Here is a 25471-nt window from a genome sequence, read left to right on the forward strand (position 1 = left end):
AGGTTGGATCGGAAGAGAGCGGTTTGTTGGAATAGGGGGCAACCCCCCTCCACTGAAAGAAATCGGGGGCAAAGGGGTGGCCAAGTATGGACCAACCCGGATGAGGTCAAAGGCCTTGCGGACAGGGAGAGTGGAACCGTGGTGATGTCACGGAAAATTCGCAAATGCGCCCTCCTTTCAGATGCACGATCTCTTCATCCATTTACACAGATAGTTGCATGGAGCGACTCCGCCGCGCATGCAGCGAGCAGCTCCGCCGCTCCTTCTCTCTTACTCACAGGGAATGAAAACGGATAGCAAAGGAGAAGCATGTCTTTGTGTGTTTTTTTATAAACCACAGATCGAGTGCGATTTAGAAGCTTTTTCGTGGATGATGAGAGCAGAAAAAAAGCATGAAACCCGAAATAAGTCAGCGAAGAGAGCATCGCGGAGCCACCTCCTCTGCACAGATCATATCCCCAGTAGCATGATCGCCGCCTGCTTATTGCTGCTCTCCTGCTCACATGAGATACAACTGTACGACTCAAATCACTCTCACTTGCTCGATTAGTGCGTCGAAAATCCTGTAGAGCCTCTTGTCGGGTTTTTTCGCGACCGTCGCATCCGATGTCTATGGTAGACCACGGCATATATTCTGGCTCGCCTCGCACAAAATGAAGACCCCCCCCCCCCCCCCCCCCTTCCTGCGCCGCTCTCGGATGTTAACCCCCCCTCACTTTCCCTTTGAGAACATGTAAGTAGTTGACAGCTCAAATATAAGATCTTTGTGAGTTAGCCTTCAACAATATAGTGGGGCGCGTGATGGATCATGCGCAGGAGGAGCATGTAGCACCTTACCCTGCGCTTCTAAGGTGCTGGCTTGTGTACAACTTCTGATTCTGTTCGGACGAACACCAAACCCCACCACAACCACCACATCACATACACGCACAAGAGGAGTCTCGGGCAGTGATTGAGTCGGTGTGCCTGAGCCTGGATGAGTGAAAAGCTATAGTATAAAAATTGTGATTTGTATAGCCTCCCTGGGTCTTATACTTGGCGTAATGTTAGACCTGTCCTCTTAGTTTTTATTCTGATATGGCATTTCAATTAAATGATTGCTGTGCACACGTTGGCAGTCAGAACCATCACGTTCCCCAATTCTAAATACACCTGCATCTGCAATAAAAAATGTTAACACTGTACATGTCAACATATTTTAGGGAATGATATTCTTGATCAATCGTTTTCTTTCGGATTTATTTCCAGCACAATTTATTTTGAACTCCCGATGGATGGAAATGTGTAAAGCCAGATTTGGTTCAACCTGACTAACTTTATAAGGATTTCCTAATTGGGATGCAGGAGGCTTTAGGCCGGGCCTCCCCACTCAGAGGCCGTGATTTAATTATAGCACAGTCGATTTTACGCACAACCTCCTGACCCCTCCAACACCACCCTATCCTCCACTGCACTGGAATAGAGAAATCACATAATAAATGTAACCTATCATATAAATTACTTCTACTTCAGCAGTAGTGTTGAATAAAGCGCAACAACAAACGCAGTGATACTGTAGCTATAGTGAGAGGGCGTTGTTTTTAAGAGACCGCATGACAATTTTCGTGACGTTACATGCATGCAGTGTGATGCGTGGCTTTTATTCTTTCAGCGCAGCACTGTAGCTCGTTCCATAAACTAAAGTTTTGCACAATTTGCTCTGTTTTAGCATCTAAATCAGTCCCTTATTTTCATGTACCAACTTATTGTTCCCGCCTCTCAAAATGCATTTAGTTCACCTAAACTAAAGACACAGACTTCTCTGATATAAAGGGGGATTTTCACGCTTTGAAAAGCATAAGTTATTTTTTTATCCAACTGTTGCTAAACCAAGAAATAACAATCTCAGTTTAATCTCATTCTCGACGATAACTGATATCCAAACTTGACTTTACTTGAGACAGTAAACAGCATATTCTGCCCTAAAGTGTCGATTGGAATTATTAAGCCAATCGTTCTCGTCAATCAACTCGATTAGACGAGAACGATCTAAAACATCGGAATTAATGTAAGCACACATAAATTCCACGTATTAGTCTCTAACAAAAACAATACGATCCACTTTTGCATCCATTTTGTGCGTTTTAACTTTTTGCGCACTATCCAGTGCATCCCTCAAATCAACCGCTAAAAGTTGCACTTACTTCCTCACGGTCCAGCCAGATGACTGCGAGGGGATCAAAAAGTGTCCAAGGCGGCAGAAACAGAAGAACAACGAGGTCCGTGTGTTTCGTGGTATGGTGTGTAGGTAAATTTTCCTCTTAGGGTGGTGGTGTGGAGGGGGTGGGTGGGGGGTTAAAAATCCCAGACATATAATTTGCTGGGTTGGTGGGTAGTTGGTCGGTTTCTTAGTTGTTTAAGGGGGGTGAGACTTTAAAATTGCCGCTGCCACTCTGGAACCCGCATAAAGCGGCGCGCTACGGCCGCTCTGTGCCAAAAGCATGAGCACATCCCAGGCACATGACAGACGCAGAGACGGGCAGGGAAAAAAAGAGGGGAGGGATAAGGAGAGGGAGAGACAGAACTTTCCCATAAAGCAGCAAATAGAAAAGTGTATGCACAGTTGAGCTCCCAGAGAGTGTGCAAGTTTTTTTGTCTTCTTTTTTTTCCTCTGTTGATGATGGGGTTAGGAAGAGGAGGGGGCGGTTGGTGGTGATGATGATGATGAAGGTGATGATGAGGAGGGGTGGGTGGGTGTAAAGTCCATCCTTCTGTGTGAGTAGAGGACGTGCTCTGAAATCCAAAACAAGTTCCCTCGGTTCTTTTGTTGCACGCACGAACTGAGGCAGCATTGTTCGGACCCCTCTCCCCCCTCTGACCAGGTTGCGAAGTGAGCCTCGCAGTCGGGGCGGTAATGAATTTGCTTTGGGCGCTCTGCTAACACGTTTTGACAAACGGAACCCATTTACTGCGGGTTTTGCAGACAAAATAGGGGGGAACTTATTTGCAAACGCAATTCCCAAAACTAAGTCTGGGAATGAAGTCAAAAGTAGAAAAAAGAGAAAGAATTGTGAAAGACACACTTTGGCTTACCAGTACCAGAAGTGACATTAATGCAAGTGTCCTAATAGAAAACACAACCAGAGAGCCCCACACACTCATGCACGCAGCTTGAACAAAGTAAAAAAATATAGAGGCAATTTTCTCTCAAGAAGGGTTCAAATGGGGTCAGCAGAATAGATTGCCCTTCTGCCAATGTTTTTCTTTACAGACTAATGTTTACCTTTTATTTGCACTCTAATACAGCTTCTCTTGGGCTTTTATGCAAAAGAATATATTAGATTATATTTGTTTTCTTTTCACGTTTTTATCCTTGAAAATACCCATGTGAAAAATAGTAATAAATAACAGAACAAAGCAAATATTATCTCATTTTTAACCCTCCCCCTCTTGTTTTGCCTAATTGCAGGGTTATGCATTAGCGTCCGCCACCAGGATTCACGTTTTAGTTAAAGAGCGAGAGCACGTTCAGTGACGTAGACGGCCATATCAGCTGCGTGCAGCCATATTTAAATACATCAAGGCAATTAGCCCATCAAAATATGCAAATCCCCCTCCTTACTGCATAGCTAGTCCAGCCCGGCCGCAGTCGGTGGATAATTTGCACACCCACAGCCTGTGTGTGTGTGTGTTTTTAATGATTGCCGTTTTGAAAAGAACGATCACTGCATTTGTTTGCTCCAACAAGAAGCTATACAAGGAGAGCGGGACGGAAAGAGGAAGACACGAAGAAGAAGAGGAAAAGTGGAACCGGGAGGCTGCTGCAACTGCGTGGAAAAAACGCCCATGCGTAATGAGACCATCCGCTCCGACTATTCTATCTAAATTCCTCGATGCCGTTGGCTCTGGTGTGTGTATTGTTTTTCATATTGATGCATATTCAGCGCTTAGATTTGCATTGCATACATATGGCTGACCTCTTTTGCATGAATTTGACTATTCAATATTACGCATTATGGCAGCGATTAGTTTTTTTTTTTTGTTTTTTTTTCCCTTATTAATATTATATATCTTGAAAACGATGGTTCAAATAGTAACGCGTGGTCTTCCAATCTATAAACGTCTCACTGCAAATTGGCGATGCATATGCAGCATCCATGAACAAAGAGCTTCCTGGTGGCTGGATAAACAATAGAAGAGGTGCCGATGCTGTGCCGGCTTTTTTTTTAGACAGACGCGTAAAACTGCACACGCTGTGCAAAAACTAATAACGCACAAAAAGTCCCGTGGTCAGACTGTAAAAAACAGCAGTGACGCAGCGTTGACATTTACGATCGAATTGTTCGGGCTGTCTAAAGCGTTGCCCATGCACGCGCACATGGACGCGAGGGACGAGCGCGCAAATGCAAGCGCGGTGTACCATTGGAGAAAAAGATCTACAATAATGATTGTGTGTGAACTTAACATTTAGTATCATTATTTTTTATTCTTATGCTTCCTTCTTTAGCTTCCCCCCCCCCCCCCCCCCCCCTTCATCAACGTTGTATCCCATTTTGCATGTCTAAATGTTGTCTTGTCTAAATTTACAAAACGCTCCAACTTACCTCCAGTTAACAAAAATCCGGCGCTCCTGCAGCTCTGACTTGTCTGCTTTTGACGACACCATAGATCAGATTGAGATAGGCCGCTTTTGCTGGATGAAACTTTTTCCTCTTGCAGCCAAGGGACAGATGCGGTCCCCTATAGGCTACTCCCCTTCGTCACTGAACCTTGCTCTTCAACTGCTCGAAGGTTCAGCACCAGTGGTCAGACAGACTGACTCACACAAGCATATTCAGAGTCACGGGAATCCGTATAACCCCACCTGTGCATAGTAAAATGAAGGCTTGTTTCTTGTTCTTAAATATTGTAGTAGATGACTTAAGGTCGCTTAATGGGAATTTAAACAGACTATGTGTGCTATTTTTAAAAGATAAGTAACACGAACCTCATGATAAGGCTCGAAGTCTTGTATTTTTCGCAAATTACCTAGAATTGCATAAATAGATCGAAGAAAAAAGTGTGAGATGACTCAGGATGAGGACAAATGGGCCATTCAGAAAGTGAACAAAAGCAAAAACGTAAATTTCATTCAGCTGTTGAGTACTGGCTTGAAAATGTTAAACGGTGCAGGTGAATAACAAAAATAAGTGCCAACTTACGTTTAAAGATAATAAATGTCAGTCTTTTTTTCCATTATTGTCCTGAGGTTTCAAACTCTGCAGTGGTAGCTGTCAGTCCGGCATAAAGAGGTTTCCGTTTGGCTCCATATATAGAAAATAAACAAAATTCAGGCCTCCGGATTGGAAACTATCTGGCTGCAAAGATGTCAATCCTATTGCTCGAGCCAAGTTAAATAAATATTTCCTAAAAGATGACAGCGTGTAGTTGAAAACATAGATGAACAAAATTCTGCACAGCTTTAACAAATGCTTTCTTATGTACGAGGAAAAATAGAGGAGATGCGATCATTTGACGCGTATGTATTCGAGTCATTACAAAAAAAAAAAGAATAATTCGTGCGCACATTTAACATTTGATAACGTTTTTTTTGTTTTCGTATTAGACAGAACAGCAGCCTTCGTTGCGATAAATAACGCTGGGGAGAGTTTCTGGCTCAAAATTGAGTTTTTCGTTAAAGTTGTCGTAGTTAAACATTATAAGTCAGCCACCCTATAATTTAGTCAAATATTTGAGCTTCCAGGGTTGGACACATGTAAATAACCTTCACTCCCCACCAGACAACCTAACAAGCAAATACACCTTTATGATAAACACACCTTAAGGATTATTAGAAAAAAAATATTATCATAATCATTATCATTATTACTATTATTATTATTTTTATTACTATTATTATTAACAGTATAATGGAGGGAAGTCTTAAAATTGTAATTCAAATGTCTCTTATTATGTGGAATCCTTCTCATATTTTGCTCTGACCTCTAAGAAGCACGTCTTGCTTTTACACCTGCCGCATAAGAAGCTCAATGAGATTTTTAGGAGTTCTTGTGAACACACGACGTCTCTGGAGGACGAAGATGACGACCATGAAGATTGGGGTGGGTGTCGACAAGATGACTAAATTGTGACATCTAGTGGTACGCTTGGAGATTGCGCGCAGTTGGGAAAAATAGTTGTCACCGGTCTCGACACACAGGTTCAGTAGTTTTGATTGTTGACAGAAGAAGAAATGTTTCAAGCATGCCTGTGTCGTCTTAGCTTCAGTTAGTTAATAATTTTCAGTTCGGAAATGTTCGACCTCTGCTTTACAAATGCGGCAAACTGCACCAAATGAGTTGAAGGCTGAGCAATTAATCACCTTATCATCTGGATCAAGGAGGACTTTTTTGTTCTCTTTTATTCCTAATCTGTTATAAGTCTATATTTATGTTTTGTTTTGTTTTTTTGTATCTGTGTTCGCTTTTAATAGACCTTTTATGTACTTCACGAATGAATTTAGCCTATTCCACGTTTCTAAACTGACAAAAGCGCAAAACGTATAATGTTTCAACGCTGCGTTTAACTTCTAAAATTCATATTGATGAGTTAGAGTAATACTGTCCGCATGCAGATATGATGTCAAACAAACTGTGCGTTTACAGAAATACTGCACATTCTACCATTTAATGCAAAAATATTGCCATAAACACTGGAGGATGTTGCCGATCGTATTTTATCCTTTTTTATTCGAATTGTTGGGTTTTTAGTTATTTAAATTTTTGTGCTTGTTTAAATTATTCAAAGCGCGGAGGAATGGCGTGTTTCTGTTACATCAATTTGAAAAAAAATTTCATGTAGGCCACCTGCTTAATCTTGTCCTTTTCTGGCTCACATAAATTATTTACGACGATTTGAAATCATCGTGAAGACTCGAAACATTAAACTGAAATGCGATTCAAAGTTATTTTTGAAACAATTACAGCGCATTATAGTGACCAATTCAGACCGATGATGATTGACAATCGATCAGTAGATTAACGTAACCTATTTTGTTCTGTAGGAAATCTTAGAATCATGAGAGAATGTGGACTCTATTATTGAACATTTAATAACATACCTCTTTAAATTGCAATTTACCAGGTTGGACTTGATAAATACCACTGATGCTAGTAGAAATTAACATGTTTTGTACTTTGCGTTTTACTTATAGTTACATAATATTTACGAAAATGTAGACAAATGTACAAGCAGAAGGGGTCGTTTTTCCTTAGTACAGACGGAATTAGGAGGAACTGAACCGAGATAGGATCAAACGCATCTTATTTTTTATTTTTGTCTTTGTTTATTTTGTTTCTTTCTTATTTATTGAGTTTTTCGTCATGGACATATTTGCAAGATGATCACATCAGTGTTAAGGTTTGGTAGACCCATTGTACTGTAAGATTTAACAAAAGCACCATTCAGTGACGTCAACATTGCAGTTTTTTATAACAGGGCTGCTATTAAGCAACCCTCATAATTTATTTATTTGTTTGTTTATTTATTTATCTGTTTGTTTGTTTATTTATTTAATATCGAATTAAATGTATTTCTCTTTAGATTTTCTTTCTTTTTCATTCTTTACACTGAGGATACAATCAGTTACAACTCCACGCTGCGATTGTTATTGGAGGGAAAATATTTGGTGAAATGTAAAGAACAAAACTGTATAGAAATTAGCACTTTTTGCACCTTTAGTTTTAACCTTATTTATGAGACATCGCGAACAGACATGCAGCAGTTGTCAAATTTCCTGGTAGATTAACGAAACTGACATAATGGTATCTGAACCCAGACAAGATAAAGCACATCATGTTTTATTTTCTCTTTTTTATCATGTTTTCTTCTCGTCTTTTTTTCTTCATACTTATTTTCAACGCCATTACAGCTCTCCTGATTAGGCCTTCTAGTTCACAAATGCGCCATTTAATGACGTCAAAATAACAGGTTTTTCATAATAAAGCTACAGCTCAGCTTGACTTTTGTATTTATTTATTTTGCACAACACACACCCACACACACACACACACACACAACCACACACACAAAAACTGGATAAGCGTCTTTTTTTGAACATCTACTTTCTCTTTTTCCGGACTGTGTTGAGGGCCATAAATGGGTTACAACAGCTTATTCTGAGTTTCTGTGTTGTGGGAAAATAATTGTGAAGATAGAAAAAAAAGTTGTATAGAAATAATCCCTTTTTGTACTTTATTTGACAGGAATGGCGAAATCTTGAAAACAAAAGTTCACCCAGAAGATGTCATATTGCAGCCTTTAGGGAATTGAGAGAAAAGGAGAACTGAACTCTTAAATGTGTCTTGTTTGCTGTTGTTTCCTTCTTGTTTATTTGTTTTTTTCTTGATAGACGTCTTTGTAACGTCATCATTTCAATGCTAAGCAGGTCTCTTGATTAGGCGTATTGTATTGTAAACTTATAATTATGCCATTCAGTGACGTTAAAATTGGAAATTTTCATAAGTGCCCAAGTCAGCTAGCCTCATTGTTCTTTTTTTTTTTGGGTTTATTTAGGTGTTATTAATTTGAAAAACAAACCATTGAACAAATGTTGAAATGAATATATTTTTCTTTGGATAATTGGTGTTCTTTTATTGTTATTTAATCTATTTTCATTGAGGAACCAGTGAGCCAGTCATTCTTAGAGCAGGCCTACAGACTTCTCTATGTATTCGTTACGTTTAACTGCTGCAGAACACAGTTGTATTTTCTCTGATTTGGAAGAAACATTTTGACTGTGAATTACACATCAATGACAAAATGTATCAACACTATAATTCTAAGTGAGAAAAATGTAAAAGTAGATGTATTCAGATGGAAGGTTTCCATTAAAGTGTTATAAGTGTAAATAAAAAAGTGCACTCACTATTTCAGTTGTGAGTGTTAAGCAGAAAATTCCAAAACTTTTCATGTATATGTGTTTTCCTGAATGGAACAAGTCACTGTTTTGAGAAGTATAGAAACAAGTCCAACACAATAAAATCACACCGACTCACATCAGGATAACTAAGAAAGCCAGTAACTTTACTGAAATCTCCGCAAAATACAAACAGCCTTTCCCTCCAGCAGAGGAGACTTGGACTCCATCCCCACACATTTTGTACTACATACAGCTGAAACAAGTCCCTTGAGTTACAAAGATGTGATTTAATTTAAAGCCATCTTAGTCTCAAGTGGCGACAAAGGCCAGCTTATGCCGCTGAAAGCCGCTCTTGAAAAAAACAAGCATTACTTCCAAATTTTCTCCCTTTCTTTTCAGGTTTATACAAGCTACATTGATACTAAAGACTGACTTTGAAGTATTTTTTTTTTTTACCATATTACACCTTAAAAAATCTTTTTTTTCAGATTTTTAAGCACAACTTAAATAAACCACAAACACGGTGGAGAAACAAAGAGTCCCACGTAAATGCCAGGACATTTAGCAATTGTATGTTTTTACACATGGCTTTACAGGTGTATTGTCTCCCCTTTTGCACTGCAGGTTACTTTATCAAAAATCAGCTGGGGTACTGCTTGGGTCAATTTTGAGGTACCAACATTTACACCAGACGTGTTTAAAAACAAGGAAACACTATATATTTTCTCCATGTCTTTGGTTAAAATTATTTAAACTATAGCTGTAAGTAGTGACAGGCCGGGATGAATTTCTTGATTCAATGCAAAAACCCAATTTTTTGCTAATATGGAACCTTTTGCAATGCAAAGCACAGGGAGAGAAAAAAAAAGACGAAACAGAGACACTTTTAATTCAGATTGAAACACTGAAGCCACACCCGACTAACTATGAAATGTGAAAAAACAATTGTACATTTGAGCAAATTCTTTTATTATCTTGTTTCAATGCTTGCAAAAAAACCATAAATGGATGTGAAAATAAAAGTTGATTTTACAACACAGAAATGCCACTGGCTTTGGTTTCTCCACACTTTATGCTGCCTGAAACATCATATTTATTTATTTTCCCAACTGTATTTTTTTCTTTGTTTTTTTGTACTGAAGTTTTAAAAAATAAAAGAAAGAACACCATTACAGAGGCTCTGCCCCATTTGACTACACAGACTGTATACAGTAACAACATTGTGAACCTGCATGAAATATGCACACAGAAATAGTATAACACTTAAGTGACAGCAGATACAGGAGTGGGAGGCAGAGAGAGATATGTGGCTAGTTTCATTGTTTAGAAAAAGAAAAGAAAATCATAAATCCAAAACAACTATTTAGCGAAAATTAGCAAATTGTGCGTCTCCCATACCAGCATGACCAGTTTCTTCCTTTTGGGTCTAAAGCTGAAGTGGCATCGTGTGGAAATGTGTTTTAAAGACTGGAACATGAGAGGCCACAGGATGCAGAATCAAATTAGGCCGGCAAATGATAACGATGTTCAGTTGGAATTCATCATGATGCATTTGCAAAATTGCATTAGGTGAATATGATTTGAAAGAAACTTGTAAAGTTTGGGTGAGCTTGTGAAATATCTAGAACACACATTTGAGAAGACCTGAGAGTTCGATATGTCAAAAAACTGCTTTATGAGATTAATTGAATAAAATCATTTTTTAAATCAAAGATTCAAATGATTGAGCTAATTCATACAAATGCATCCATATTTCTTCATGAGTGAGATGAGCCGTATACATCAAGGATTATTTTTTTTCCTGTGCCATCTCCAGTTTCAGTCTTTTGACATTTTCCACAAGCATGTTGTTATTGTGTTTTTTTTTTTTTTTTCCAGCATTCAGGCCCCATCTCTCCTGTGTTGCACAAATCCAGCTGGGTTTTAAAGTTAGATTAAATACAAACCCCCTTAAACAGCACTGTTCAGAGTTCAAATTAAACAAAAACCAGACATGTGCAACTGCACATAGAAACTCCACTAAGAAACCAACAAAAAAAAAAAAAATCATTATATATATTCATATATTAGAAAGCTATGCACAAGCATGTTAATTTCACAGATTTTTTAAAAGATTCTTAATATTACCATTATTATATATAATAATTAGAAATACACGTTTAAAAACAAACCTCTACAAAGATAAAACAGTTCAGCAAAGCATTGGATCTCAGTCTGTTTTTAAAGCCCAGACATCCCCCCAACCCTCAATCTTTCTCTGGGTGAACTATCCATCCTTCATTGGCAAAGCTATCAAAAACACATTCTGGCTTATAGAAACTACAAAACGCCACAAAATGCTTTGCATTGTATTCCTTTCATATGAAAATATAAGCAAGTGTATCGTACAATTGTTGTTTTTTTTTTTTTTGTCATTTTTGTCTTTTTTTGTTCATCAATACTGAGTAGTTAATACTAGAACCCGAGTTTTCTTGATTACACCAATGCAGCTATTAGATCGAAGGCTAGTCCTTGCTCCGTTGTCTAAGCGGAGCGCCAAAAAATCAACACTTAGCATTGGGTTTCTGCATGTTTACCTGTACAATCCTTCAAATGTTGCATAATAGCTTTTTCATTTATTGAGTTAATAAATCTTGAAATGTCAGGCAACTTTTTTGACCCCCTGCCTGCCCCCCTCGCCCCTCCCTCCCCATGACCCTCTATATACATAAATACGTTGAACCTGCAACATGACATCATCTAATGTTAACACACGTTTTTGCAAGGAGGACTGCGGAGAAGGTATAGAAGCAATGAAAGTGATACTGTACACAAGTACATTTTGTCCAACTCAAGGTGTTTTTTCCCCTCTGGACGCACTCACTCTCATGTTAATGTTTTCCTTTTTATTCATTTTTTGCTTTTAGTTAATGATACATCGCTGAGGCAAATTGTAAGCATGTTTTTATGAGACGGAGTACCTGACTACTTCTTTTTATTTGCTGATATGCATATATGTACACATAAATACGTGTAAAGATATATGCATGTGATTCTTTTTATTCACACACAATACAATTTATGCATAGTTCCCCAGCAAAAATCCCTAATCCAAACCAACACCCGCCCCCCCAAAAGCCCATTACAACACCCCACTGGTTTATATAATGTCAATATGTAAAGCACACACACACAACAAAAAGAAGAAAATAATAATAATTAAAAATAAAAAGAAATTACAAAACAATATTTTGAAAAGGGTTGTCCCTTTTCTTTCCTTCATCGTTAAAGTGATACAAGGAGCGAGGCTGTGGGGTTGGGTGGTGCGTGACAAGGAGATAGGAGCTGACTTTAGGGGCATTGAAATGCTGCATTGTCAGGGGCTCCGGGCAACTTGGGGCACAGCTGGGGGCAGTAAAAAAGCTATCATGTCGCCCACCCCTCTGACAGGCGCACCCGTTTGATGGAGGGGCTCTGTCGCTCGTCCAGGGCAGGTCGGGCCAGTCCTAGGGGCGAGTGGAACTCGTTCCTGTGCTCATCGCGGTCGCTGCCCTCGTGAGAGCTGCTACAACTGCTCAGGCTATCGACGGGAGAGCGTCCCGAGTCCTGGCGGGATGGGGGGTTCTGGCTGGATGGCATCCCGCCGCCGTAGCCCCCTGGTGTGCTGCTGGTGCGATCTCTAGGAGGAGAAACAGGTTCGGACTTGATGTGCAGGCTTTGAGCAGAGGGCAGGGACAGATTTGAACCCTGACATAAGTGAGAGCTAGAGCAATTTCTGTTGGAAGGAAAAGGAAAGGTAAAGGGGTTACAGAGTTACAGAGCTAGAGACAAGGCAATCATAGAGTCAAGTCTGTCCACACAAGCATGCAGGCAGGCACACCCACACGCATACATGTGAAAATAGTGAGGTGTCATTTACTGTTAAACCTAACAAGTGAAGATGTAGAACAGTGAAGAAGTCTTAGTGAGGCATCTCAAACAAAAATCTTTGTTAATAATCTATGTGTTATCATGTATTTCCCCAACCACAAACACCTCAGAGTAAGTTTCTTGCACTCACCCGAGCTGGCTGAGGGCTGAATGCTGCATGTTCTGAAGATGTTGCTGTTGCCAACCGCTCATAGACCCAAGGTGCAGGGAGCTACCACTGTTGAAGCCAGACAACGAAGACAAGTCTGCACTGTTCAGGGAATATTCTGCACACAAACATACAGGGAGAAAAAAAAAGAGTAGGATGAAGATTACTAAAGTCTAAAGATGCAAAGAGTGAGTAGCCTTGGTAAACTGTGTGAATACTGTTCCCAGGTTCGTAGAGCTATAGCACCCTCTGCTGTTGGAGGGTTGTATACTAACTGAAAAAGTGGCAAGACTTAAAGTGAAACTTAAAGCTGAAAATCATCAGAAAACTATTTCGTTTATTATTTCATATCAAAAAGTAAAACGAATATGTTGTATAGATTCATTACACACAGTGGTACATTTCAAAATAGCAACAGGGAAAACCCAGACTTGAGGATTATTGTAAAGCACAGTCCTTTTAAATTTGGGAAAGATTCATAAGGTGTATCCAGGACATGGGCTACGACTGTCACATTCAACCTTCAACATTTAACCCACTCCTCAGCAGAGATGTCAGAAGCATCTTACTAAGGAGAAGAAGGACTGGACTGTTCTTCAGTGGTTTCAGATAAAATGACATTTTTAATTTTATTTGGAAAATCTTGGTCTCACATTCTGAAGAAAGAGTGGAGAGACACAGATTCCAAAATGTTTGTGGTCCATGGTGAAGTGTCCATGATCAATAATGATTTGAGGAGCCATGTCATTTATTGGTTTGGATCCAGTGTGTTTTATCAGATCCAGGGTCAATGCAGCTGTCTACCAACAAGTTTAGGAGCCCTTCGTGATCCACCCTGAACAGAACCTTTATGGAAATGCCAATTCCACTTTCCAGGAGAACTTGACATCTGCCCCCACAGCCAAAGGTACCAATTACAGTGCAGTGATGCCAATTTACTGCGTATGACTGTGCTTGAGGAGCTGAAGGCGGTGTCTGGGGAGAGGGAAATGTGGGTGTCACTACAGAGTCTGCTGCCCCCGCGACCCGGTCCCGGATAAAGTTTGGACACAACTCCTTCAATACTGTTTTAAAATTTCAGGTAACTACCCCATGAAGCTCATCAAGAGAATGCAAAGAGTGTGCAAAACAATAATCAAAGCAAAGGGACTATATTTGAAGAATCAAAAATGTTTTGAGTTATTTCACATTTTTTTATTTGCTACATCTACTTCTACATTGTTTTGATGTCTTCACTATGTATCTACAAAGCAGAAAGTTGTAAAAATAAGAATAAGCTATTGATTGACAAATGTATGTGTATATATTTCAATTATAATATGTGTATATTTTCAATTATAATTTAATGTATTAAAATGCGCCTGTATACAAGAGCGTTTTAGGGCTTTAAAAATCCTTATTAAATTTGAGTTGAGTGTAAAGTAACTTAAGTCAGATTAAATAAGAAAATAAATTAAGATAATTGAATATTAATATTAAAAAGCAAAAAAGAGTGACAGAACATACTGTGGTACATACCGGTACCATAGGAGGTAGAGATGGCAGATGGGTAGCCGCCCATGCCTTGTCCTGGTAGAGTGGGAGTTGCTACTGAGACCACAGGAGTGGCCAGCGACTGAGCAGACTGGGAGCTGTTTATTCTCTGGTTCTGTGAAAGGAAGGGAAAAGGAAGAAGACACAAGAGAAGCTTAAGAACATGAACTCAACGTCTGGGTGAAACAAAAGAAAAAAGTTTATCATGTGTCATTTCTTCCTTTCAGACAGCAGATGCTGAGAGATCAGATGTGGTGCCAACTTTAGGGGAAATTAATCACTTGACAAGAGGTGCGGTTGAACTCTGCCAACCCTGTCATTTACACACTCTTTTTATTTTACAAGGGCCTGCTGTCGCTATAGTAACACGATACGTTTCCATAGCAATGCATGGTACCAAACAAGGAAAAGCCTTTTATGGAGGGAGAAGGAGAACACAGTGGTGGTCTGATGTAAAAAAATAAAGTGTACACTGTTTTTGTCCCCTGTTGTGTGGCTGAAATCTGTGTGCATGTTGTTTTTATCACTGTGCATGCTAGTAAAACAAACAGATGAAGAAGAAAGGAAGGTGGAGATACACAAGGCATGTGGCAGAAAAGAGGCCATGTTGCTTTTACTCAGACACGCCACTGGATGGCACTATGCACCCTCACAAAATGTCATCAGCAAAGTTAGGGGGGAGAAAGTTACTCATTAGAAGTTGCTCTTCTAAAACAAACAAAAAAACAAACATATCCTACACAATAAAGGCACAGCAGTTGCATTTCACTTATCTAAGGCACAATGTGCTCACTAAAACTTCAAAGGTGTTTTATAAGTATAAAAAAAGCTTCTAACTACTTCGAGATTGTCTTGATTTCTAAATTGGAGTGGCAGTCTGACTTACCAACAGCAGGTCAAGATCCTCAGACTGATGGCATTGAAAGGGGAGGGTAATACATTCAAATTAGTGCATGTAATTGAGCACATTAAGGGAGCTCTTAGGGATGTAGCTAACTGAGAACTGAACCAATGAAACCAAAACTAATTGGTAAAAAACATCTAAAAACTAGTGAACCTGTACTAACTAAAACTAAAAGCATATTATAAAGAGATGAGGCAGAAATGCCAGATCATCCAGTGTAAGTGCCAGTGCAGAGACACACAAAGGAATCTATGGTGGATATCTGACAAAATATCAGCCTTGGGCCAAGAGAAAGTTGCGTGGAAATGTATTATTTTGAACAGGATTTCTGCTAATTTCAGGAGGTAAAGCGCTTTTGGGACCTTTTTAAGATCCTCATGATTTAAATTTAAGATAAATCACAAAAAAAAAGTTGAATTAATTAAATCGTTTTTTAACATGTTAAAGAACTTAAGTTAAATAAAAGTAAATTTAGCCAAACAAATTGACAAAACGAAATGAATACCATCAGTTAATTTCAGCTAAAAAAAACCCCAAAACTTAGAAATAAATAAGAAAAAAAAAGTCAATGGAATAGGCAATAGATAAACAAACATATATAGAAATTCTAGACATGACTAAAGGTAATATAAAATCTAGTTTGGATGTATTTGAAACGGTTTAAGCTTTAAAGTGGTTTAAGACTTTTGTTTTAGGACTTTTTAGTCCTCTGCAGAAACCCTGTTAAAATCGACAAGATAGTAACCATAAATCAATCAACCCAAGCCTGATGTGAAAAGATAAAAGCAGTTGTGACAGAAACAAAAAGAAAATAAACAATAACGGACCTAGATACAGGACACATCACACGCAATGGAGAAAGTAGATGAGGGAAAAAAAAAGGATGTCAAATGAAGGATGCAGAGATTACTCACAATGGAGGGCATGTTGTTCTTGGCCCCGGGAGGGATGAGCACGCGTAGGTCAGGTTTGCGGTTGTTCATGCCTAAGTTCATGGGTGGGGGGGACTTCGCCTGCATGTTCTTGTTCATTCCACCCGCGGAAACTAGCAGGCCCGGAGAGTTGCGGTGGTTCCCGTAGCCATTTCCTAAGACAACAAAAACCCATGTGGGAATCCGTTAAAGATGCTCGTTTTCTTGGCTTATATTTAAACCTAAAAGATTAAGCTGATGTGTTATTAAACCTGTTTGAAAAGTTGAACAAAACCCCAACCTCTACTGTCTGTGATAGTGCCTAATTAGGGAATACAGGAATTTATTCTTTCCCTGTGCTCCCTTTTTAGTGTTTCAGTCTCATTTCCATTTCCCTGTGCTAGGAATTTTATTGGGACACTTACAGTAAATGGGGACTCATGGAGGAGCACATCGACAGAGCGGATAGTCGAACACATTATCACAACAGTGGTCAAAAAAACAGAAAAAAAACTAAATCACAACAGTAACAGTCATTTGTTAGGAAGCCATATGATAAACACACCCTTTACCTCAGTCACTGTCACCCAAGGCCACAGCGAATTAACCTTGTACAAACATATAATTATGGGTCAAAAGACCACAGAAGAATGAGTTCAATAAATAAATCAAAATGAAGCACAACCGAGACCTTGTTCCTGATAAAAAACCTTACATTGGTGCCACTTTCTCCTACAGATCCTACCAACATCATTAAAAAATCTGAGTGGAGAACACTGCCAGGCAAAAAGGTCTTTGTTTCTAACCCCATCCCATGAGCTGTTTTTCCCCTTACTTCTCTATTCAGTCTTCCGAAGGGGTAGAACACAGGGCGTTGTGTGGACATTCCCACTTGAAAGAAGGGTAGGAATTATACGTTAGACGTAAATGAATTTCCTAATCATATACTCCGGGGGAAAAATGAGTCGCAGATGTCTTCCTGGGCAATTTCCCTCGCTGATCTTTGTTTAATTTGAGAGTGAGGTTTTTTTTTGTTGTTTGGAAATGAAAAGTCTCAAAAGCTTAATTTGAACAATTTAAAGAGTAAACGAGCGCTGGCAGTGAGAGAAAACGAGGCCGGCAAGAAAACGAGAAAAACAGCATGTCACTTGGTGTCACTGATGAAAAGTGGAATTTATAAGCATGTTTAAGTTCTTATTAACATATACTTTGTGTGTCATTTTGTGTATGCTTTATAAGAATTTTCTGTATGCAGTTCAGCTTGGATGTGAATCCACATAAGCACAATTCTGTCTTGCAAAATTTCTCTTATGTTAGACTACAAGGTTGAATTTAATTTCTGGCAGTTTAATGTGCCAGAACAACACAAAGCGGCGCAAAAAACACCCCCAAAAAAACATGGGTTTTAAATGTTTTTCTGAATTAAAAGTTTAGAATGTCCATTAGTATTTAGCCCCAGTGAGTCAATATTTTGTAGAACCACAACGTTTTTTGGCATATTTCTCTACCAGCTTTGCACATGTACCCATTTTTTCTCATTCTTATTTGCAGAATAGCTCAAGCTCAAACACACTGGATGAAGAGAACCTGTGATCATCAATTTTCAAGTCTTGCCACAGATTCTCAATTAGATTTAGGTCTGTACTTCGTATTGGCAAATTTTAACACATGGATATGCTTTGTTCAAAAGTATTCCCTTGGAACAACTGCCTGTATGTTTAATGTTGTTGTCTTGCTGGAAGGTGAAGCTCTGCACAGCCTCGGGTTTTCTTTCAGGATTGCCCTGTATTTAGATCCATACATCTTCCAGTAACTTTCACCAGCTCTCCTGTCCCTACAGAAGAAAAGCATTCCCACAACACGATGCTGCCACCATAATTTTTCTCCGCAGGGACGGTGCGCTCAGGGGGGTGTGCAATGGTAGTCTTCCACCATACATTGTTTTGCATGTAGGCCAGAAAGTACTATTTTTGTCTTATTTGAAGAGAGCACCTTCTTTCACGCATTATCTGTATTCCTTGCATGACTTGTGGAAAACTAAAATGAGACTTTTTATAACTTTCTTCATTTCACTCTTCCATAAAAGCCAGATTTGTGGACTGCAGAACAAATAGCCGCCCACCTGAGGTGTGGATCTCAGCAGCTCCTCCAGAGTTAGCATGGGTCTCTTGGCTCCTTTAAGAATAATGCTTTTCTCATCTGGCCTGTCAGTTGAGGTGGATGGCCATGTCTTGGTAGGTTTGTAGTTGGTTCATACTGTTTCCATTTTCAGTTGATGGATTGAACAGTGCTTTGTGAGATGTTCAAAGCTTGAAACGTTGTTCTATGTTCTAAACCTGATTTAAACAACTCCACGATTTCCTCTCTGGTCTGTCTCCTGTGTTCATGACGCTGTTTGTTCACAGACCAGCTGGCCTTCCCAGAACAGCTGGATTCAAACTGAGATTAAATCCCACACAGGTAGACTCTATTTACTAAATGGGTGACATCCGAAGGCATTTTGTTGTAGGGGATTTTATTTAGGGCAATCAGTATAGAGTGCCCAAACACAAATGCATGGCACAGTCTTCAACTTATAAAATAAATTGAAAAGTGTGTTTGGCACGTGACAAAATGTGAAAAGTTCAAGGGGAATGAATACTTTTGTATAGAAAAGCACTGTAAGCACATCGTCGCCCAGCATGGCATATGGGTACTTCCAAGCCTTGTATATGATTGCACATGTGTTTTTGTGTTGGACCCCTCTTAGTTCCAGTGTCTTTCTCACACTTGTAAGAGACAGCTGCCTCTTCAGCACTGCCGCTTTCTCATTCTCATGGCGGGCCTTTTATGAGACTGAGTGGGTGCATGTGATGGATGAATGAGACCTCACTCACACACAAAACTCACCACACCACACATACACATACTTTGATAAATAACCCAGCAGGAAGCACATCAGTGTTTCTCTACAGATGAGTAAAATAGACACCAGACTATAGACAGACGTTAATACACACTTTGGTCAAGATGGCACGGATTTCATCACAGTGCCGGTTAATCAGACATCTGTGTGTTCCCGCCCTGTAGATGGCTGCAGTCCAGTCAATTATACACTGGATGACTGTAATCATGAGTGGCAGAGGCCAGTCCTTAAGCACTTCAAAAGTAAAATCACCGACCAATTACACTAATGAAGCGAGAACTGTGACTTAAATTTCTCTATTCTGCAGCTGATTTGAGGGTGGCTGCATTCAACGTAGACTCAATCCCTACATCAGCTGAAGACATGATACCCAGAGTTCATTTCTATCCTCCTTGTCTTGTGCCAATTTGCAAACTGGAGCTGCGGTGCAGGCTAGTTTCACCTATTTAGAGGAAGTACCAAAGTTAAATAAAGCTTATCGAGTATTCCCTTTTTTCTTGCTGCTATGTTAAGCACTTAAAAACAACATCTGATCTGAGATTAAGATAAACAGCTTCACACTATTTCTGAAGTGTGCATGCATGTGTGAGGGTCAACAACGTTAAATTAGCTCCACGGTTACATAGGGCATGTGTTTGACAAGGCCCCACCAGTGTCTTCATTTACCCTTTTCTTTCCCTCTTACACACGTCGCTCACACACACACACACACACACACACACAAACACACACACTCACACACACAAAAAGAGAGGTGTGGTTAAACTCGTGTAAATTTAACTGTTACTGAACAAATTTTTGATGTCCTGTTGTGGTCTAACAGGCAGGCTCCATTCTATTCCCCATGCTCACACACTCTTCCGTTGCGGTTTGGCCAAATGTGCATTCAACCCCGAATTCTCCAACTGAATCAAGGTGTCACAAACGAGCTCACAACTTGCACAGTTGGTGCAAGGTGCTGTTCAGACTGAGGGAGACATCATTTAAATGTTTGAAGCCCACTTTTTGCCAGTTACAATGTGTGGTGTGTTATTTATCCAGAGATACCTGACCAATCTACTCCACATGTAAATGATTTATGCGAGTTGTTGGTATATGATAAAGCTGAGAGGTGAGAGGAGAGATTCTTGTTAGCTCCTTGCAAAACTTTGATGAGGAAGGTGCTGATTGGAACATGGATGAGGACAATTAGTTTCACTAATGGTAGTGGTTAGGGTCTCAAAAGCTGGGGCCTTAAACCAGAGCTCTGCTCACCGGGTCTCTGTCTCTTCTGTTCTGTCTCTTTCACCACCTCTTACTCTCTCCCACCGGCTAAGGGAATGACAGATTGAAGATATACTGTATAAATAAGCAAACATGTACATGTGCACATAAACCGCCTGCAATATTTCCATAGAAAAGACATGATGACTAAGCCGTTCAGTGACATGCCCCATTTCCACTAGACTAGAATTACCTGGGGACCTTTGGTGATTTTGAATACACCCCCACATCTGGGTTTCATGTACCGTATTTGTATAAGATGCGAAAAAAGGCTGTTTTGGTTAACATTGCAAGTCAATTCTCCAAAGACCCCAGATATGATTGAAATATACAGTATTATACAGTTAGTCCTGCAAAGAAAGAGAACCTGTGCAAAAAGGGCCAAAAAGGGGGTGTTGACATGAATATCTGAAAGGCAGCTTTAAAAGGCCTTGGTTTCTTGGATATGTCACTGTAATACAAACGCACATAAAGGTGATACAGATAACTGTGCAATTAGCTTTTAAAACAAAGTAAAGATATCAGGGGCATCAAAAGGCTTTTTGTGGTGAAACAGTGTTTGAAACACCATATTTTGGGGTATATATCTACAAGCTTTGCACAGCTAGAGACTAAAGTTCTTGTCCATTCTTCTTGGTAAAATAGGTCAAACTCACTAAGACTGGATATAGAACATTTGGGATCATACATTTTCTGATCAGATTCTCAATTTGGTTTAGGTCTGGATGTCAACCGACCCATTCTAAAACATGCTTTTATCTAAATCCCATGAGTTGTGGAACTCTATAGCTCTTCCAAAGTTACCATGGGCCTCTTGGCTGCATCTCTACATAATGCACTCATTGCCATCTTGTTTGGGAGAAAGTCACATCCTGGTAGTTTTGCAGCTCAACTATACTCTTTCCATTTTCAAATAATTATATGAACAGTGCTTTGTGAGGTAGTCAAAGCTCGGGATAGTGTTTTATAAACTAACACTGCTTTAGACATTTCCACAACTTTATTCCTGCCTTTCTGCTGTGTCCGTTGATTTTCTTGAAGCTGACTGTTTACTAATATTATCTAGAAAAGTTGTATTTATGCAGAGATTAAATTGCACAGCACGGGACTTCTAAGGGCAACATCTTGCACAATTTTCTGTAGAGATATCCAAGTAAAGGAGACTGAATACTAAAGCATGTCACACTTTGTGGATTTTGATTTGAAACAACCAACTGCATAATTTTCCTTGCATTTTACAATAATGCACTAGTTTGTTTTGGTAATGATTAAATCCAAATATAATTCATTAAAGTTTGGTGACAAAATGAGACAAAGTTCAAGCATCATGAATGCTTTAATAAGGCACTGTAACTCTGGTGATGTTTGGAGAAGCATCATTAAAATGGGTGACCAAGTTCGTAGAACACGTCCATCTGTGTTCCCCTACTGTTTTTCATTTGCACACATGCTTCCACCATCAGTGGATATTTATCACCGGGGGTCTCCCCCCTCCAACCCCACCAACACACCCTTTCTAAACCCCCCTCCCCCACTCAAATGAGATTTAAGAGAGTACTGAATGAAATCTTTCAGCTCTCACATGACCCTCCCTCTCCACGTTGTGTTTTTCACGGCTGCTGAGCGACATGGAGCCCTTCACAGAGCGCCTCTGTTGCCCCCCAGTGAAGGCGACACAAAGGCCGCGTTTGAGGCATACACTGCAGAGCGCCGTCAATGGAATGCGTGCCGCAACAAACGACCCTGTTGTTGTGTGTGCACGTGTTTGTTGTGTGCGACGAGTGACCAGACAGAGAAACCAGGCGCTGACCCCCCCATGTCAAGGCCTGGCTTAGACGAGGCTGCCCAGCTGTGGCCGACCAACGCCCCCAATTCTCCAATTTTACACTCTGCACTATATGCCATAAAATTTAACCATTATATTGGGAGTCCCTTTGCAATAAACTTGAACTGGACATGTCCTCAGGGGCACACTGGTGGACAAACAAAAGCTAACTCATACGATTTCTTTAACATGCTTCTCCACTGGCATGCTGATAGTAAATAAATTTACATTTTTATAAAATAATAAACTGGCCTAAAACATAACCAGACATTCAGATCCCAGCTTCTGCATACGGAGCAGTTTTTTAACTTCTGTTTCCTCCACACTTGTTTTACCATTTTATAGCCAAAAGCAGGCAGGATGTGTCATAGCCGAGGCACTGAGCAAACATTCCCATATGAACTCCACGACCACTAACTTCAACACATCATGGACCAAATCTCCACTTGGGTTTGGGTTAGTGTTAGTCATGCATTTTATGGCCCCAAAGTGGGTGAGTGGGTGACATAGATGTGTGTTTGTGTGTCTGCAAGCAGACATGTGTGAGAAGAGGAGGCCATTCTTACCAGCACTGGTGCCTGCGCCAGTGGTGAGGTCAGCACCCATGAGGCCACCTGTAAGATGAAATAACGAGCAAAGCAGACGAGAGAAAACCATTAAAGGATAGACACCCACACAGCATCCATTCCGCCTCCCTGTCTCTCCCACTTTAATCACAATGTGTGTCAGTGCGACACGAGAAGCAAGGCCTCCTCCCACTCAAACCCTTAGCACGCTGAGCAACTGGACAACCAAGCGGATGCACGAAGGTGCTGTCCAAGAAAAATGACACATTATTATTTTTAAAACATGCGAGGTGGAAGAGTGGGAGGGTTGAGAACGTTTTTTGCTCTGGATGCGGTGAGCGCCAAAGCTCATATTTAGTTTGTGCTCTGCGTTTCAGGCATCCAGTCATAATGACAGGGTTGAGGTTGGGGGGAGCAGCCCTTTGGACTAGAGGGACAGAAAAAGGACTTTGGACAACAATAACAAACCAACAGGCTCAACTGCTTATATGTAGCACCAGAGTTTCACAATAAATAACTGTGGGCTGGGAATTAATATTGTTTTACATTATTTTGCTTTTACCTTTGACAAAACAGTGAAGCAGGGAATATATGATTATATGTGGGAGGAAAAAAATGCTAGCTTCATTCACCACCTTTAGGTGGAACATTGTGGGTAGCTGTCATGAATTAAATTACACGTTTTGATGTGTCTGGGTCTATTAGCATGACAGACAGGTTCACATGCACGCTCGAAAAGATAGACAGCAGGGACAACCGCATGCATGGGGAGTTGCACTACCTGCGTTACCTGCACTTGGAGGTCTGTGTGTCACGCCTGGAGACATGCTGTTTCTCTGTAGACCATGGTGCGCTAGAGGCAACAGATTGTGGTTGCCAAGGGACCCACCGGGATGGCTGTAGATTAAATTGTTCTGGTTGTTTGTGGGGATAGACACGGACATGTCGTAGTTTGATGGGGGCACAGCCTGCTGGGAAATAAATGAGAAACATATAAAAAATACAAAGATTAGACTAAATATAACCATTCAACTGATTAGATAAAAGATTAGGGTTTTTAGTAAAGATTTGACAAAAAGAGCCAAATGATGATTCAAAAATACTCTAGGACTGCAGAATAAAGGCAGAAATGAATAGAGTAGGCAAGAGAAAAAAGTCATTTAGTTTAAAAATGCATTAATGGACATGAAAAAAAAAATAAAAAATTGGACATGTACAGAAAATGTCAAAAACCCAAACAACAGCAGTAGAGAAAGTAGAAGATGGACTAAAAGAGAGTGTCTACAGAAAAACAAAGGGAATCTCTTCTTAGTAACTTAGTGTCTGTGATGACCTAAGACAATGTGTGCCTCTAACTTTTGTTTATGTGTCTGAATTAGTCATGGGCTTAATTCACTATGTGACTCACACTGTATGATGTAGACTGTACACTCTCTTGAGTAGAAATACCACATCATTTACACAAAACTTTCAAGTTTTTTTCAACAAACAGCCATAACTTGACTAACTACCTATGTGTAAAATATAAAATGCTAAACTGATGCTAAAATAATATAATCTATTGATAATTTTATAAAACATTTTTTCCTGCAGCACTGTATTACTCAGTGTTTTTTGTGACCTCAAATATTTCCAAATGACTGGACAAGGGAAAAGTGCATTTAGCCCTCCATCTCCCAGCTGACCAGCAGTAAGCAGCAACATGTGTGGGAGGGGCAGCACAACATTACTGTGAAAAGATTTCATCTGGAACCTTATTAATTAAACTTTAATCCATAGGAATATCATGATAAATTTTTTTGTAATCTTGTGTATACTGTGGGATCAGTATCAGACTAACGAATGGTCTGAGTATATTTATGGATTATAACATACAAAAAAAAATCTAGTCAGTGGTTCACTTGGAAAATGATTTGTCACCTAAAGGGCCTAAATAAAAGTTCATAAAGTTTGTTTTTACCTTCTAAAAAGTGTTTCCTGAATAAATTGATTCTAGATAAAATTAGGAAATATTTACCCTTCTGTGACACTACAACAACACTAGGTTTTATAAACGGTTGACACAGATCAGTCAGCAATTTCATCAGGAACACGTGCGGAGCTAGCCCAATAGCCATGAGGCATCCAGTTTGTCATATTTATTGTGTCATTTGGCAAAGGGACTTAACCTTGGGATTGCCCTGCAAGTGGTTGATCATGTATGTTAGCTTTAGGAAGTAGAAAATAGGGCTGTAAATAACTACCATGTGTCTTTGAGCCGTAGAGGGAGTGTATCGGGTGAGAGCATCGGCCTGCTGATGGAAACGGACTCGGTGCTTTAGTACCTCCACTTCTATAATTATTTTTCCCCCTTCATTGCTAATTAGTATTTCAACACAAAAATAGTAGTTTTTAAAATTTTTCATTGTGAGAATTTGTATGCTTCACTGTAACTGCCAAACAAGTGACCCCCATCCAATCTGCCATTTCTTCCATTTTAGATTCCTCAGTGGACTTTCACATCTCATGATTACCTCGCAATGCCTTCTTTGTAGTGGAAGCTGTCTACGCCCGGTATTACTGGGAGCAAAGGGCCCCGATTGTAAGCTGTCTTCTAGCTGGTGCCATCCTTCCTGTTTTCACTCATCTT

General features: G+C 39.8%; 1 protein-coding gene and 1 long non-coding RNA gene across 5 annotated transcripts in view; one reads left to right on the forward strand and one right to left on the reverse strand.

The window, feature by feature from the left end:
- Nucleotides 1-3507: 3507 nt before the first annotated feature.
- On the forward strand, nucleotides 3508-10050 carry LOC124877646. The gene is made up of 2 exons (XR_007040577.1): nucleotides 3508-3887; nucleotides 8223-10050. It is a non-coding gene; the product is annotated as an uncharacterized LOC124877646 (long non-coding RNA).
- The window catches only part of mef2cb (myocyte enhancer factor 2cb), a 90595-nt gene continuing 74145 nt past the window's right edge, over nucleotides 9022-25471 (reverse strand). For 2 of the 4 annotated variants that reach the window (XM_047381010.1, XM_047381009.1), the window contains 7 exons: nucleotides 23633-23813; nucleotides 22843-22890; nucleotides 16287-16459; nucleotides 15355-15378; nucleotides 14454-14583; nucleotides 12918-13053; nucleotides 9022-12632 (listed from right to left, as the gene is read on the reverse strand). In XM_047381010.1, coding sequence (XP_047236966.1) covers nucleotides 12284-12632; nucleotides 12918-13053; nucleotides 14454-14583; nucleotides 15355-15378; nucleotides 16287-16459; nucleotides 22843-22890; nucleotides 23633-23813 — 1041 coding nt within the window. In that variant the 3' untranslated portion in view covers nucleotides 9022-12283. The remainder of the gene's footprint in view (nucleotides 12633-12917; nucleotides 13054-14453; nucleotides 14584-15354; nucleotides 15379-16286; nucleotides 16460-22842; nucleotides 22891-23632; nucleotides 23814-25471) is intronic. The other 2 variants (XM_047381007.1, XM_047381008.1) reach the window with 2 other exon arrangements.

The sequence above is a fragment of the Girardinichthys multiradiatus genome, chromosome 12, assembly GCF_021462225.1.
Source record: "Girardinichthys multiradiatus isolate DD_20200921_A chromosome 12, DD_fGirMul_XY1, whole genome shotgun sequence".
NCBI classification, from domain to species: Eukaryota; Metazoa; Chordata; class Actinopteri; order Cyprinodontiformes; family Goodeidae; genus Girardinichthys; species Girardinichthys multiradiatus.